Here is an 18,091-nt window from a genome sequence, read left to right on the forward strand (position 1 = left end):
AGTAAAACATAATAAACATGAATGTGTTTGTTCTCTTCAGCATAACACATAGTGGAAAGAATCACATATGAACTGTCTCACACGAATCTAATATAAAATAAAAATAATGAGTGAACTATCACCAAAGTGAAACACCCAGTGCATGATGAATAGTAAAATCTGCCATTACACAACTGCGACTTGCCAACAATAGATTTAAAACGACCATCTAACAATGCCCGGTTCGAAATGCCCTCTGTACTGAAACCAAAAAATAAATGATTGTTCACAATATGAGCCGTCGTTAATCTCTGCTCAGATTGCTTGCTTTGAACAGCCTTATCAATTACCTTGAACGTGATGTAGTCAAACAAAACTGATGATAATATTCACAAACAAATTCCGCTAATCCTCCCTGCAGGGGAACACTGGAAAGTCATTAAGATATGTTGTAAAAATGCTACAATCAAACAAAGCCCAAAAACCGATGCGTTCAACTATGTTTACCGATTATAAAGTATGTCTTGCGATGAACACTTCTAAAACCACAACCGTTCGCTTTCTCCACGGTGTTAGCCTCAATGGTTCTCTCAATGTAATTACAATGTGCCCATTGAAACTGCAAAGCAAAAATATCTTAGTCAAATTAAATATACATATCAAATGGCACCATCCGGTGGCTAACCTCTATCTATGAATATTATTTACCTTAATCGCCTGGGGATGAGCGGTTCACGAAAATAACATTGACCCCCCGGACAACTTTATGGAGCGTACGCTACACACCCGTGTGTCAAACCGCCTTCATAGCACACGGTCAATCTTTGAGTGTGTGAAATCATTTGCTGATTGAGTGGGTAAAACAAATGCTTAACACTGTCCTCTGATACTGCCTCAATGATCGACCACACAACCACGAATAGAGAGTAGGGTTCTCTCTTACTTTGCTTCTACCTACCTTTGGGGTTCCACTGGACTCGGGACACTATACCTTACTTTAGTATAGTATATACAGAGCCAGCTTCCTACATTGGTGGATCAGCGGTGGGATATCCAACTTTGATTTGTTGGACTACCTCGTTACCACCTGATCACACGACATAACCCTTAAATTGTCTTTAGAATTCTGATTTTTTCAATTTGGCATTTTTTTGCAAAACTACTAAAAGTCTTGTTAGTCCATTTAGAATTTTAGAAACGTAAAAAAAGTCACTTTAGCTAGGGTTAAAAAATTTTTTTTTTTTAAACAAGGTCTCAAAACCAGAACCCAGCAGTTAGTGAAAATAACCACAATGACAGAGGACTTAGTTGAGGAGCTCGACCTCATTCCTTACCTTCACTTGTCTTTCAAGGAGGTAAGGTCCCTATGTAAACTTACAAACATAGCCATGGGTCCCCATCCCACCAAACAAAAGCTCCAGAAGCCGTTGGCTGGGTATGCTAAGGGCCACCCATCTGAAAATGGTGATTACCAGTCAGATGGAGCAGCAGTGGAAAAGGATGACCAGGTAGATAAACCCCCTCCACTGCTTACTGAGAAAAGGGGCTCAGTGGCCCTGACTCCAAGAATCAACCTCTCATTACCCAGATTCCACACAAGTGGATCAGGCACTATTGAGGACAGCCTCAATGAGGAGGACAGCCTTTTAGTAAGGCTGACCAAAAGACTGCTGGCTCTAGAAAGAGAGAGCAGAGATGGGCCTAGCACCCATCAATGGTGGCAGCAATTTACTAAATAAGGATGAAGAGCAATCTTATGATCCTAAAATCCCCAAAGGGATTGTCCCTAAATATGAAGAGAGTGATGATATCACAAAATGGTTCCCAGCCTTTGAGAGTGCTTGTGAAAATGAGAAAAGTGAAGAAGTCACACTGGGGGGCACTCATTTGGGAACTTTTTTCTGGTAACCGCACAGACTCCTGGCCCCTTCAGAGGCAGATGCTGGGTCTTATGACCTCATGAAGAGAACTCTGAGGGATTTGGACTCACAACTGAGGAATACAGAATTAGATTCGGGGGGGCTCACAAAACCCAAAACCAATCCTGGATTGACTTCGTAGACTACTCGGGTAAAACACTAGATGGTTGGTTAACTGGAAACAATGTGCATGATTTCAATGGACTTTACAATCTGTTTATGAAAGAACATATTTTAAGTAATTGCATTTGGTAGACCTAGGCCTAATTTCTCCCCAAGAATTGGGAAAGAAGGCAGACCATTGGGTCAAGACAAGGGTGACAAACACAAACACTGGGGAGGGGACCAAAAGAAAATGGTTACAAAAATTTCCCAGGGGAAAGGTGATGATAATCCCCAAGATAAAAAGCCGGAGTCTTCAAAAGGGCCCCAAAAACCTGCACAGGGGGGTGGGTCCCAAAACTCTTCCCAGTCAATTAATAGGTAAAGGGGAAATAACTTTGATCCTTTAAAGGCCTGGTGTAACAACTGTAGAAAGTTGGGACACTTAACTGGAGATGCTGCTTGCCCAAACAAGATGGCCCCTAGTACAACTACAGCTACTCCTGGGGTAGCAAGTCTCCAGATGGGATCAACAGTTTGCCAAGAGCAAATCGGGTTCCACACAAGCAGTTCTAGTTTCCTAAGGGGAAGTTGAGTTTGCCACTGTAGCTGTGTGGCCACCCAACTTAAACAATACTTACAATACCCTTGGATTAATGGAACTACGATAGAGGCTCTGAGGGATACAGGTGCCAGTGTCACTATGGTGAGAGACACATTGCTTTCCCCTGACCAATACTTTATTGGGAGAACTTACCTAGTCACCAATGCTGACAGTGTTACCACTAAGCATGAAATGGCTATGGTGACATTAGACTGAGGGGGTTACTGGCTTGAAACATGTAGTGGTCTCTCCAAAGCTACCAGCTGCATGTCTGCTTGGCAATGACCTGAATACCTCAGCATGGGCGGAGGTTGAACTGAAAACGCATGCAGCAATGCTGGATATCCCTGAATTGGTGTGTGTAAAAACCAAGAGCACAGAGCAAGAGACAGGGTGAAAAAGTGTTGGAGCCTGAAAGTATGGCCCAAACTTCCAAGAGAAAAGGTAAGACAACTAGGGAACCAGCTTCTGTACAGCAAAAGGGTCAGAACCCCTCTCTTCAGGGAGAGGACTTGGACATCCCAGAGGGAACTGAGCCCATGGGGCATTGACACTTACAAGGTTGAACTCTTCGGCCCAGGGGGACCCTCTAGGGAAGAGCTGTACCTTGGACAGCAGGTCTGCCCAGCTCTTGAAAGCCTGAGGCAGCAAGGGAGGTGCCAGTGGTACCGACAAAGCTTATTGGGAAGAGGGACTACTGTACACTGATGCAAGAGACCCCAAACCTGGAGCCACTAGGAGAGTGGTAGTGCCTCAGAAGTACAGGGAGTTTCTCCTAACTTTAGCTCATGGCATCCCCTTAGCTGGACATCTGGGCCAAACCAAGACTTGGGAAAGGCTAGTTAGCCACTTTTACTGGCCCAAGATTCACCAAAAAGTAAAGGAGTTTGTAAGCTCCTGTGTCACCTGTCAGGCCAGTGGCAAGACAGGTGGCCCCTCAAAGGCCCCCCTAATACCACTACCTGTGGTGGGGGTTCCCTTTGAAAGGGTAGGCGTGGACACTTGAACCTCCCACAGCATCAGGGAACATATGCATTCTAGTGGTAGTGGATCAGGCCACTAGGTACCCTAAAGCAATTCCCCTTAGGACTACTACAGCTCCTGCAGTAGCCAAGGCCCTCATTGGTGTCTTCACCAGAGTAGGGTTTCCTAAGGATGTTCCAACTTCATGTCTGCTTACCTAAAACACATGTGGAAAGAGTGTGGCGTGCAGTACAAGTTTACTACACCCCATCACCTACAAACTAATGGCCTTGTTGAGAGATTCAACAAGACATTGAAAGGCATGATTATAGGGCTCCCGGAAAAACTCAAAAGGAGATGGGATGTCCTCTTACCCTTCTGCTTTTCGCTTACAGAGAATTGCCACAGAAGGGAGTAGGGTTTTCCCCCTCTGAACTTCTGTTTGGCCATCCTCTCAGGGTACCACTCTGTCTTGTAAAATAGGGTTGGGAGAAGCCTCTCCAAGAACCCAAACAAGATATTGTGGACTATGTGCTTGTCCTAAGGTCCAGAATGGGTGAGTACATGGAAAAAGCATCCAAGAATCTTGAGGCCAGCCAGGTGCTTCAGAAGCACTGGTATGACCAAAAAGCTGCACTGGTTGAATTTCAACCTGGGCAAAAGATGTGGGTTTTGGAAGAGCCAATGGCACCAAAGGGTCTCCAGGACAGATGGAGTGGCCCTTACCCTATCCTAGAAAAGAAAAGTGAGGTTACCTACTTGGTTGACCTTGGCACAAGCAGGACACCCAAAAGGGTGATCCATGTGAACCGCCTTAAGCTTTTCCATGATGTGGCTGACATCACCATGCTGATGGGGACTGATAAGGATCAGGAGACAGAGTGAACCTCACCCTGACCTCCTCTCATACAGCCCAAAAGATGGGTCAGTGGATGGAGTTGTTTTTTCAGACACCCTCCTTGCCCAACAGCAGACTGATTGCAAGCAAGCTGGTCAGACAAAATGGTATACCGATTATGTGGACACTGGTGACAGATTTTGTTTTTGACAGGTGAACTATCGCCAGTCTGATCAAGTCTAGGAAAGCATCAGAGCTGAAGTCAGCGAGATGCTGGAGTTAAGGGTTATTGAACCCACTGAGAGCCCCTGGCCAGCCCAGTGGTTCTAGTACCCAAACCTCATCCACAGGGTGGAAAGAGAAATGAGGTTCTGTGTGGACTATAGAGGGCTCAGCTCTGTCACCAAGACAGATGCTCAGCCTATCCCAAGAGCAGATGAATTGATAGATAAACTAGGTGCAGCCAAATTTCTAATGACTTTTGACTTAACTGCAGGGTACTGGCAGATTGGCATGGCACCAGAAGCAAAAGAAATGACAGCATTCTCCACACCTGATGGGCATTATCAGTTTACTGTTATGCCCTTTGGTTCAAAGAATGCCCCTGCCACCTTCCAGAGGTTGATGAACCAAGTCTTTGCTGGACTGGAGTCCTTTGGTGCAGCTTATCTAGATGATTTTGCTGTCTTTAGCTCCACCTAGCAGGATCACCCGATCCGCCTTGGGAAGGTTTTAAATGCCCTGCAAACTGCAGCTCTAACTATAAAGGCATCCAAATGCCAGCTAGGGCAGGGAACTGTGGTGTACTTGGGCCACCTTGTTGGTGGAGACCAGGTACAACCCTTACAGCCCAAGATCCAAGCCATCCTGAACTAGGCAGTTCCAACAACCCAAACCAAAGTCAGGGCATTCCTTGGTAGACAGGGTACTACAGGAGGTTTGTGAAGGGCTATGCCCAAGAAGGTAAATTGGACAGTTTGTTCTCAAAAGGCTTTTGACACCCTGAAAGAGGCGATGTACTCAGCACCAATTCTGAAGGCTCCAGATTATGCCAAGCAGTTCATAGTGAAGACCGATGCCTCTGAGCCAGGGATAGGAGCGGTCCTATCCGAGACCAATGATGAAGGCCAAGACCAACCTGTTGCTTTTATAAGCAGAAGGCTTCTCCCCAGGAAGCAGTATCGGAGTGCAATTGAGAGGGAGGCCTTTGCTGTGGTTTGGTCCCTGAAGAAGCTGAGACCATACTTGTTTGATACTCACTTCCAAGTACAAACTGATCACAGACCTCTCAGATGACTAATGCAGATGAAAGGTGAAAATCCTAAACTGTTGAGGTGGTCCATCTCCCTACAGGGAACGGACTTTGTAGTGGAACACAGACCTGGGACTGCCCATGCCAATGGACTTTCGAGGTTCTTCCCCTTAGAAAATGGACACTCTCTAGGGAAAGATTAGTCTCATCCTCTTTCGTTTGGTGGGGGTGGTGTTGTGTGAGAAAGTGCCCTCTTTCTGCATAGTTGCCCCCTCTTTTTGCTTAATTGCTGATGTGCTTTGACTGAGTGTGCCCTGGGCTCCTGCTAATCAGGTACCCAGGGCCGATGTTCTTTCCCTAAAACTGCTTTGAAGCCTAAACCCAATTGGCATCTCTGGCCACAGGTCAGCCCCTGGTAAATGGCACCACAGGTACCCAGGGCACTGTGAACAGAGAAGGCCTCTAAGGGCTGCAGCACTTATTGTGCCACCCCTAGAGGTCCTGTACCACTACACTCACACACTGCCTTTGCAGGCTGCGTGTTTTGGTGCAGGACAAAGTGAAGAGTCGACATGGCACATCCCTGTGTGCCATGCCTACAACCCCCTGCCCTGGCTAGGGTAAGTCGCCCCTCTAGCTGGGATCTACATGTGCTGTAAAATCCACTTGTCACACCTACTTCATAAATCAATTATAAGGGCTGACAGAGAAACAACTGTGTCAATGTTTATGGGAAAATATGTACTTTTCCCACTGCTCGCCATATACGCAGGATGATATCAGTCCGCTTTATGCGAGAGCAGAATTAATGGTGGATAAATTTGCTCCAGGAACCAGCAGCCTCTCCTATAATATTTGCACCAGGAACCGGCACCCCTACCTTTAAACAGAGCTCAAGAACCAACACTCTCTCGACTTAAACTGGGCTAAAAAAAACAGCACCTGCATTATCAGCTCAGAAAACAGCACCCCAAGGCCATTCAACTCCTAAGCTGGGCATATGCACCAGTGCCTCCCTAATTTTGTCCCACGAGCCAGAGCCCTCTGGAGCACACCCAGGAGTCTTCAGCCACCTCTAGAGCACGCACAGGAGTCTCCAGTCTATCGGCAAGGCCCAGGAGTCTCCAACCCTGCAACAAAGTTGAGCCTTTGCTCCCTAAACCAGACACAGAAGCCAGCATAAGCACCCAACCTCCCTCCCAAACCAGGCCACAAGTCAGCACCCCATTCACACCCAAATAACTCAGGCCTACAAGCCACCATACCCACAGTCAAACAAGACCAATGAGCCAGTTTCGCCAGCCCTCTAAAACAGGCTGACCTGCCACTGTTGTTACTCCTCTAAAACACGAGGTCAAGAAGCAAGCGTCCCCCCGAAACATGGCACAGGAGCAAGAATCCCCTCTAAACTTGTCACAGAGGGAGCGATATGCATAAATAATTAACAGCTGGGCAGTCTGCACAGTGCACAGGTCCACAGATGAGGAAGCAGGCAAGCATACTGGACAGAGAAGTCCGCTACTCCAGCGCACAGGTGGCTGGAGCCAAAAAGATAACTTCTGCAGGAGGGAAAAGCAGCCAAGAGCATAAACTGCCTACTTGCACAAAATCAGAAGAATATACACATTACAACCATGATGGGAATTAGTTCTCAATCTAGCAACTTTGGAAGGATTAAAAGCATAAACCACACATCAACTCCCCCTTATTTGTGTGTGTTGTCCCTCTTGACATCACTAATTTCACATTAAAAAAAAAAGCTGAAAACTTACAAGACTCCAACAGCATTCCCCAAACGCAGAATTCACCCATTATGGGGGGCCAACAACTTACTTAAATTTCACAACTGAAACTACATGGGATACCACAAGCAAGGGGTGTAAATAAAGTGAATGAGAATAGAGAACTGGAGAACAGGGACCATCCAATGGACCAAGGAGCCACTGTTGTATGTTCACAGAGAGGAAAAGTTACAGAGGAAAAGAGCACACAGCTAACTTCAACAGACCTAGAAAGGGATGCATACAAGGACTTTAGAGACAGGTGAAAGCGGACGACCAACAACCTGCGCAAAGGAGAAACGTTTGAGAGATATGAGGTAAGGGGCAGCCCACCTCCCTGCACCCAGAGGTGGGTATATGCAGCGTGCACAGAGCAGGTGGAACTCATCTCCCTGCACCCAACCGGAACAGAGGAGTCAATGGGACAGACACAGAGTGGAACGAGGGACTCTTGTGTCCCTGCATTAAGGTGAATGTGATGTGTACAGAGAGGCAAGGGGGAGGGGACCATTTCCCTGAGCCCTACAGAAGGGGTAGTATATGAGGTGTGTACAAAGAGTAGGGGCCTACTCTCTCCACCCAAAAGACAGGCGCATTAAGGGGCCCATCCTGCCTGAATCAGGGATACACAGGTTAGAGAAAGACACACAAAGACTGTACATCACTGAGGAACTAATCATTTTAAGCATGATTAAATTCTGTACTGGGAAGAACAGATCCAACAAGCCCTTGCACGAATTGCAGGAGAGGAGAGGCAGACTGGGAAGCATCTTTCAAAAAAAAGGAATTCTGCTGTGGGACGTTTGAAGAAGTTCGTGCTAAGGAAGGCCCGTTATGGCTGGGTTTACAGCACAGTCTTTGAATCTGAGGGAAGTAGCTGGCACCAGAGATGGGTTTTAGGTAGGGGCTGGAGTTGGTTCTTTGGTTAGGGCTGGTAAAAGGGAAGAGTCGTTAATCTGGGGAGAGGCCAATGCTCCGAGGAAAAGGGGAGATCGCAAGACTGGGGTGCGAGTGCAGGGTCATGGAAGGCGAGTCAGTGCCAAGTGAAGATGGTCTGTGAAGGGAGGTGCGGCCTATGCCCCCACACTGCTACAGCCTCATGACATACTGGAGGTTTAGGGTGATCCTAGCACCGGTAATGTATCTGCTCCACAGCTGCATCCCTGGAAATCCCTTAACTGCAGCCTCTTCTCTCTGCTCAGTGGCAGGGCCAGAGTGGCTGCCTCGGTGTCTGTCTCTCCTGTCCCACGCTGCCGGCTCTCCTCCTCTGGTGGCTGTCCCTTTCTCCCTCCCCAGCGTCTGCCCCACCCAGAGCCCGTCCTGACAGGGAGGAACACCTATCCCCGTTCACAGGCTGCTCTCTGCCGAGCCCATCTGGTCTGTAATTCCCTGAGCTGCCTAACTCTGCACCCGGTTCTGACCCTCGGATAATTTCTTCCGGGCCTTCCCTCTGGGCAGCCTGCCCACTGCTCCGATTATAGCTACTGTGAGCCCCACTGGCTAGCTTCTTTCTCCCGCAGACCGGCCTTTTCCCCTAGAGCCACAGGCAGAAAGCCTCTTCTCCCTCCCACCATCCTAAGTATACCAGATAGCTTCTGTCCTCTAGGCAGCCTCAGGCCTGGTCCTCCTCTCTCGGGGGTCTGTCTCTGAGCCCCCTACCTGGCCACTGTCTTTCAGTGCTCTGGGGGCTTGTGTCTGCTGCCTCCCAGGCCCCTCTCCCGGTCCTGGCTATGTCTCCAGCCCCGCTCCACTCTTGGGGCCCTGTGCTCATCCATCTGCTCCTGCACACACTGGCCTTTACCTGCCAGCAGCCAAAGAGACAGTGCAGTTCTCTGTTTATCTCTGTGTCAGCCCCGCAGCTCCACTTCTGGGGCAGCGGCATCGCGCTTCCAGATCACAGAGCCAGGGAGCTGGAGGGCAGAGACCAATGTTTAGTGATTTAATGTCTTCTTGTCCGTCGGACAAAACAGACATTAAATCTTCTTGCCCATTATAAAAATCTACATGGTTTGGGCGTTCGGACGATATGATTCCCCCACCCCTGACTGAAGGGGTGGTGGCCGAGGTCCTTCTTTTACACAGTTGTGCCTATGGAGTGGAAAGGCTTCTAGAGGTATGCCACTGAAGTGTACAGATGCCCTGCCTTATCTGCCCTGGCTCCAGGCTAAGTACAGGGGGGAATGCAGTCCTTTGTCTGGAGACGAGACACAACCTATTCAGGTGTAAGTGAGGCTGGGCCCAGCTCCTCCCTTCCTGCCAGTGATGGCCCATTCAGTCACTTGAGCTCCCATTGTGTGTAGCTGTCTAGGAGGAATACATAAAACCCAACTGTCAACTACACCCAGTCATATGACCAGAGCAGGCTGCAGGCACCAGATGGCCAATGCAAAAAAATACAACATTTCTAAAAGTGGCATTTTCAGAATTGCAATTTAAATTCGGACTTCACCATCAATTTGGATTTTAAATTGTGGTTCTGGAGACACCCAACCTGATGGGGTCATCTCTTTCCATTTAGAAATTACACTTATAAAATGTAATAAGGAAACTCCAATGGTATTCTATGGGAGAGATAGGCCTGGCAAAACTACTAGGCAGGCCTAGAGAAAGGCCCTCGCCCACTTGATATGACAAGTCAGATTTTATCAGGGAAAGCTATTTTTAGGGCCTACTTGCCAATTCTGGTGAACGGACACAGAACAGGTGTTCTGTGATCTTAGAAAGTAAATGATCAATAAAGATACCCTTCAATTTTGTTTCTTTAATCTTATTTCAATTTAGTTTTTTTATCTTATCACATTTGGTCTGTGTTGAGACAGAGGTCAAATATCGGCCTAGGTCTTACAATTTGCAGTCAGAGAATGCAAGTAAACACCCTCCAGGATAAAATAAGCAGCATAATTAAAAGATTTTGTAAAGTGAATGGTCTGACAATCGTTCTTATAAAGTGTGTGAAATGAAGGGCTGTAGGATGTCAGGTATTCTTCCAACACAACATTTAAATAGCTTGTAATTCAAAAGTACAAACACTTCAAAATGTATTTTAGTAGTTATATAAGCCCATATTTTGCAATTCTGTGCAATGAATAGGTTTTTAATAGGATGAAAACAAACCAGAACACTTTACTTGGTGATGTGTTAATGAAACATTTTTGCTGAAACCCAATTTCCACAGATTGTTTATACACTAAAAAGTTTTATCAGTAAAACTGCATGTTAATGGGAAGGTTTATGGCCATTCTGATTGAATATTATGCGGTTTGTCAATGCCAGTGCGCTACCTAATCATGCTATAGTAACAAGTTTAGTAAAAGTGAGTTTTTAAACATGAACCGAATACCATTCCTGTCCCCGTCCTGATGGCAATGCTATTAGTGAACTAAAAGGTAGGCCAGGGGTTATGTTTACCTTATATGTGGGTTAGATCCTTATTATACTTGGAGAAACCACTTTGACGATTAAATCAAAACAAAATATTTTTTTGTACAGCAGAGATGCTGAACTTGCATATTTGAAGGTGTTCACATATGTGATAATAAAGAAAAAGGTGGCTCCGTAAAATCAAATATTTGACCAGATTATGGATTAAGTACATTACAGTTGGGTCGAAAAGATTTAAGTCAATAGACCAGCAAGTCTAGTAACATTTATAGGCCTGCCAGGACATGTATTTTTTTTTTTTTTTTTACATGTTTTGCTTTCTGAATACATTGCACCCTAACCTCTGGGCTGTCGAGGGCCTACCCTAGGGGTGACATGTATGAATAAAGAAGGTTTGGGCCTGGCAAAAGGTTTATTTTTCCAGGTCGAAATGGCAGTATAAAATGCACTCACAGGCTCTGCAACGGCAGGCCTGAGACATATTGAGAGGCTACTCAAGTGGATGGCACAATCAGTGCTGAAGGCTCACTACTAGCATTTAATTTACAGGCCCTGGGTACATATAGTACACTTTCCTAGGGACTTGGAAGTAAATTAAAAAGCAAATTAGGTATGAGCCAAAATTACCGTGGTTAAATGAGACAGTACATGCACTTTAGCACTGGATAGCAGTGGTAAAGTGCTCAGAGTTCTATGGCCAGCAAAAATGTATTCAGCAAAACGTAGAGGGTAAGAAAAAGCAAAAGGTTGGGGTGATCCCGCAGAGAGGATCGGGTCCAACAGTAATGCAGTGCATAAGATTCAAACAAAGAAAATATATAAACAGCATTACAAAGTTACTACAATGTTATGAATTTAATAAATGGCTCATGAACATAGCAAGAACGATATTGGATGGTAAAGTGTCAGCAGAACCTGATTAAGAAATTCAGTATGGATGTGATCTAAAGGCAACACCTCTTTTATAGCAGTCAAGCTAGTAGACTGCCGTACATAAAAATTAGACCTGAAAATGCATGTACTCACCATGACATTGAATTACTCTTTGGATTCCTGCAACCTGTTCCAAAGTATCAATATTCTGTGTGTAGTTCCTAAGTAGTTTTCTATCCTTATCCAACATAGCTATGAACTTGTGACATAGCGATGGCTGGAACTGGCCAGGATATATCTCCTAAACAAACAATCCATTCAAAAAATAAATTACAGAGCTAAACATTCTTAGCCAAATGAAGGTTACACACAAAAAAATCTAATCTATTAAATATAAATCTATAGTCCTTCATAGTTCTACCTACTTAAAAGCATACACTGAGCAAGTGATTGGAAATCACCATATTAGCAATTTTTATTTATTCTTAGTTTACATGTTGGACAAGAAAAAAACTTGTAAGAAATTCCAAATCAACACTGAAAACAGTGATAATACTTCCACACGGCAATTCTTAAAATCAACCACGTAAAACATGTATACTCTCTCTCAATTTACTTTGGGGCATTTAATGATCGTTCCATGCTGCAAACTAGCTTTCTCAACAACGGAAAGGATGGGGCATAAGGAAATTGTAAAGCTGAGGCAGACCAGAAGGCGAAATGCAGACTTGTGTGTCTATGCCAGAGATCAATATATCCATATAGTGCAAGAAGGTGGAGATCTTGCAGGACAGTGAAGCCTTGTTAGGCGGCAGGATTTGTCAAGCAAACTGATAAAATCAATAGATTCAAGGGTGTTTAAGTACGTTCCTTCGTAAACTCTCCAGCAAAACCCCACGAACTTTCCAATTTTGTACATAAATACATAGCAAAAATGACCAGCCAAAGACTCCTATGCTAAAATGGGAACAAGCAATTAGACCAGTTTAAGAAGTTAATTCCATTTAGCAATAACAAAAAAGTACTTACCAGCAGAAGTTTTATAGCTTGAAGAATTTTTTGATTTCACATGCAGTGCATCACTCCACCATTTAGTGGTTGGGTCTAGAATTGTCTTAAGTTACTTTTTTTTGTACCTGTGTTGTGTGAACCATTTAGGGTCCTGTTCATGCCTCTGTGACACCCAACCTGGAAGCCCCCTATGCATGGATGCCATTTTCAGATTTTTCCCTTTGCCAACGTTTTGTCCATTTGTGGCTTCATAGTACCTATATATCTTCCTTATACCTTTTGTGTTCAGCAGCCTCCTCATTTCTGAGAGGGTTGCATGCGAATTCAGAAACTTCTTAAAGCAGCAGAACTAATCTGTTCGGGTAAGTTACTATTTAGTTTTGCAGTGTGAATCTGGATTCATATGCTTAGCATACTCGTGCCATCTAGTGTTGAGCTCGGAAATTTGTAACTTGTTTTTCTTCAAAGAAGTTCTTTGAGTCACGGGGTATGGGGACTCCTTTTATGGTCTGTACTGCACATTATCATCATCTCCTTTGTTAGACTGTTTTAGTTCATCAGGTGAACTTAGGATAGGAGCAAGATAGTGACAGAAAAGAGGAGCATGTGGGTAAAGATTAGGATAGGTAAAATATTAATAAAGTAGTAAATACATCAATCAGTAGCTTGTGTGGAGGAGGGTCGGTGCATATGAATCTACAGTACTACACGCTACGAATAGATGTTTACATGGTAACATATTCCATTCGTGGCAGGTGTAGGATATAGATACATATACTTAGCATGGAATGTACAGGAGTGCTCACCAAATGCAGTGGTTAGCCGTAGAGGTTTGAAAAAGTATTCGCAATACAGTTTGACCCACTCTAGCCTGTTGATTAGTTGGTGAATAGTGTTTTGTGAATGTATGTGGGTTATTCCATGTAGCGGTCTTACAAATATCCGCTAGTGCTATGTTTCCTAAAAAAAGCCATTGAGGCTCCTTTTTCACGTGTGGAGTGAGCAATTGAGTTATGGGTAGTTCTCGCTTTGCCTAACGGTTTTCTTGGAACGAAAAGCCAGACATGCCTCGCACGACACTTTGTTGGGATCCAGGGGGCCAAGAAAAGATTGCAGACTGAGTGCTGGTCCTGCCTGGAGTATTTGGCATGGTACTTGGGGCAAAAACTAAAAGGTGTCATTGTCGAGCAGAGGAATGTAGCATCTGAAAATAAAACGAAGTTGAACAGGTCCCAGGCAGGCAGATCGATAAATGGAAGGAACACCAATAGGTGCATTCGCTGTCAAGGTTTCCAAAGGGTGAAGAAAACGTGGCACTGGACAGTCCTCATGGCAGCAATCAAGCTTCGGTCACAGAGCTCCTAGATTAATGTCCGAACCTGAAAGCGGGGAAAAAAATCTACTAAAGGAGCCGATGATAATGTGCAATACAGGCCACAGGAGGAGTCACTATATACCTCGCGAGTCGAAAAACTTCTCTTTAGAAAAATAAGTTGCAAACATCCGAGCCCAACACTAGAGGGCAGGAGTATGACAATAATATGCATCTACGGCCAACACATGTTACAAACAGCTATGTATAGAAAACCACGTGGTTGCCATGCAGAGGTCATTTTGGGAAACATTGAGAGTGTGCCTCTTTCCTTGCTGAGTGCGCTCTTGGTATTTGTACCATCGTTACAACTGCTGTTTTGGAACATGTCTGGATCGTCTGGGCGATCCATCTTTCAATGGACCCCTTGGTGACTAGTTAGCTTTTGCTTGCTGGTGCTAAAGAAATGCAAGCAATGCATGACTGCCATTCCAACATCCGGAATGTGTATGGCCCTGTCTGCTTGAGTTTTTTGATCTTGGAAAAAAGCTGGCTGCTGCATAGCCTGTTCGATATGAAAAGTGAAAGATGACTTTAGGCAAAAGTTTTGGTGTGTCCTCTTTACCACTTTGTCCATGTGTATTTGCAACTAGGTTTCTTGTGTTTGGTGTGCTAGAAACTCACCAACTTTCTGTAAAGACGTGATGGCAATTGCACAATTGAGCGTGCCAAGAACACAGAGAGAAGTGCGTGCTTTCTTGGGTATTACTTCATACTGTAGGCAGTGGATCCCGAGTTTTTCTTTGCTGGCAAAACCTTTGATAGCATTAACATGTAAAGATATCCCGAATCCTGTCCCGTGGTCTGAAGAGTGTCAGAAAAGTTTTTCGGAATTGCGTAATGCATTATGTTCAGCTCCTGTGTTGGGTACCCCCGACTACAGTAAGCCCTTTACGTTGTATGTTCACGAGAAAGAAGGTTGCGCATTGTCAGTGCGGACACAGTCTTTTGGAGACAAACAGCGTCCGTGCGCGTATTTTTCGTCAATTTTGGATTCGGTGGCCAAGGCATTGCCAGGTTGTTTGAGAGCCACAGCGGCAGCAGCTGTGTCTATTCGACAGTCTGCTGGGTTAGTGATGAATAACACGTTGATTGTGATGGTTCCACACGCAGTGGACACGTTATTAAACAGGACCAAGACACAGCACTTAACTAGTGCTCGAGTGTCAGGTTATGAGTTAACACTGTTAGCGAGTCATGTGCACATAAAGAGGTGCAACACGTTGAATCCAGCTACTTTATTGCAGATTTCAGCAGACACAGATGAGATTGAACAACATGATTGTCTGTTCAGAACAGAAGAAGAAACAAAAGGGAGAGTGGATCTTAAAGATACTGCCTTGGTTGAGTGTGATGGTACCTTATGGGTGGATGGCTCGTGCTTCAAGCTTCCGAATGGTGAAACGACTGCTGCATATGCTGTCACGACTTTGCACACGATTGTTGAAACTGCACATATACCACATAATTCGGCCCAAGCAGCAGAATTAATTGCCCTTACAAGAGCATGCATGTTGTCAAAAGGAATGAAAGTGAACATATATACTGACAGTCAGTATGCCTTTGGCGTGGCCCATAGTTTTGGGCGCTTGTGGAGAGAACGTGGGTTCTTGACTTCGCATGGAACTAAGATTCAGAATAGTCAGTTGGTGAATGATCTCCTTGAGTCGTTGACCTTGCCATTACAAGTTGCGATTGTGAAATGCAGTGCACACAAGAAAGTTACCGATGATGTTGGTCGTGGTAATGCATTTGCTGACGAAGTTGCGAAAGAAACCGCAAAAGATGTTACAACTCGAATGTATGTTGCAGGCCCTGCAAGATGGGTTGGTGATGTCGGAATGTGTGAAGACACGATAGAGAGTGTGAAGTCCCTTCAAGCTGAAGCCACAGAGAAAGAATTGAGTATGTAGAAAGAAAGTAAGGGTAAATTGGATGAAAATGGTTGTTGGGTTGAATTGTCAGAGCACCGGCGATGGTTGTTACCTGATGCATATGTGCTTCCAGTGGTCATGATGGCACATGGAATGGCGCATATCAGTGTAAAAGGGATTTGTAAATTGTTAGCTCCAGTATGGCAGAATGCTGGAATTCCCAAGTGTGCAGAGAATGTGGTCAAAAATTGCATGGTATGTTTGAAATACAATCCTGGTAGGGGAACCCCAACTCCAGCTGGTCATTTTGCGCCTCCAACGTATCCGTTTGAGGTTTTGCAGCTAGATTTTATCCACATGGAAAGGTGCAACAATTTGAAATATGTACTTGTTGTTGTCTGCGCTTTTTCAAGGTGGATAGAAGCCTATCCCCTAAAAGACAATACTGCCTTATCCACAGCTAAAGCCCTTGTCAAGGAATTTTTCCCTAGGTTTGGAATGCCGAAAATTGTATGGAGTGATAATGGGAGTGAATTTGTGGGTCGAGTGATGAAGAATGTATGTGAGGGACTAGGTATTAAGCAGAAATTCCACGCTGCAAATCACCCCCAATCAGCTGGACTAGTAGAGTGTTACAATGGCACTTTGAAACTCAAGTTGGCTAAGATTCAAGCAAGTTCTGGTCTAAAATGGCCTGATGCTCTGCCCTTAGCACTCCTATCAACAAGAATGACTGTGCATTCACGAGTGGGACTTAGTCCCTATGAAATCGTGTTTGGCCGCCCGGCCAATATATGGGGAGTGCCAAGGCCTACAAAACTTAGTGAGATCGAACATCCAGTACTGCTTGATTATTTGTATGAATTGACGGCTAAATTGCGTGTTTTACACCAACAGGTGCATGATACTCTGCCTCAGGTCTCTGAAGCTCCAGGACATCCTATCAATCCTGGATCATGGGTGCTGGTCAAAAACTTCAAGAGGACGAAGAATGATGAGCCCCGTTGGACCGGCCCCCATCTCGTCCTTCTTTCAACGAGATCGGCTGTTCGAGTAAAAGGGAAAAAGAACTGGATACACGGCGTTCACTGCAAGAGGGTCCCTTTGCCTTTGCCCTACGACCAGTGGGTCCAGAAAGGAATCGCTGACTCAGAGACTGGGACTGTGCCTCGTTTTCTGCCCTTTAGCGATGCACGAGTAAAAGGAACGCTTTCTGAGAAGGAAAGCGATGACATCTTGCAAGAAGCTGTGCCACCGTCAATTCGATTGGACACTACAGAGCCTGAACTCTTGTTTCAAGACCAAACAGTACCTACAAGAAGCCGGTACAATTTGAGGCCGAGAACTATGGACAAATAAAAATTCTTTTTCTTTGATATATTTTTTATTTTTTGAGAAGTACAGCTCTCTCTCTTCCATCTGAGAAACTTTCTTATTTTTGCTTTTTCGAACCGCCATCCGGGTTCAGCTGCAGGGTCGCGGTGCCAAGACTTTGGGGTACAAGCCGGAGACGTTAGGTCAACGGTCTGGTTGGTCTAGGGCGTTCCCTGGACTGACAGGTGTACTCCTTAGCAGAAGACACTCACCCGCCGCGAACAGCACGATTAGAGGATGGAGTTTTTAAAGATGGAGAGACCCGCTGAGGAATTAAATTTTAAGAGCAGAATATGTAAAGTAATGAATAGCAAGCGTTTTGTAATATTATGTCTGTTTGTACTATTTAGCGTGATGAGGTTTTCTGTAGGTTATGTATTATTGTCTTTTCAAGTGCCGTTTGCACCCACTATACAGCCCATACCTCCTCCTACTGTTCCCTCACACTCTTTCCACCCTCTGCCTGAACACGAACAAGCTAGACGTTCTGAGTTCGTAAACAATTCGTTTATTCAACTCCTGCACCAGCACCAACTAGTTATGAACACAACAAATTGCTGGGTGTGTGGTTTGATGCCGCATACCATTGATAAGGGTATCCCGTATCTAGTGCTGCCGTTTAGCTATAATGGGTCATCATGGGCACTCCAGACTATGTTTCTTTTTGCACTTGAGACCTATTCCTCACGACCACCGCGTTCCACTAGACCTAGCACGAACAATATAGCCTTGATGAGAGGAGTTGCTGATACGAGTAGAGACATCAAT

General features: G+C 45.1%; 1 protein-coding gene across 6 annotated transcripts in view; it reads right to left on the reverse strand.

Annotated features, from left to right (window-relative positions):
• Positions 1-18,091, reverse strand: part of SIRT1 (sirtuin 1) — a 647,146-nt gene that overhangs the window by 347,296 nt on the left and 281,759 nt on the right. For all 6 annotated transcript variants that reach the window (XM_085603543.1, XM_085603538.1, XM_085603542.1 and 3 more), the window contains one exon: positions 11,846-11,993. In XM_085603543.1, the coding sequence (XP_085459669.1) occupies positions 11,846-11,993 (148 nt within the window). The remainder of the gene's footprint in view (positions 1-11,845; positions 11,994-18,091) is intronic.

This window comes from Triturus cristatus, chromosome 1_2 (assembly GCF_964204655.1).
Source record: "Triturus cristatus chromosome 1_2, aTriCri1.1, whole genome shotgun sequence".
Classification (NCBI taxonomy): domain Eukaryota; kingdom Metazoa; phylum Chordata; class Amphibia; order Caudata; family Salamandridae; genus Triturus; species Triturus cristatus.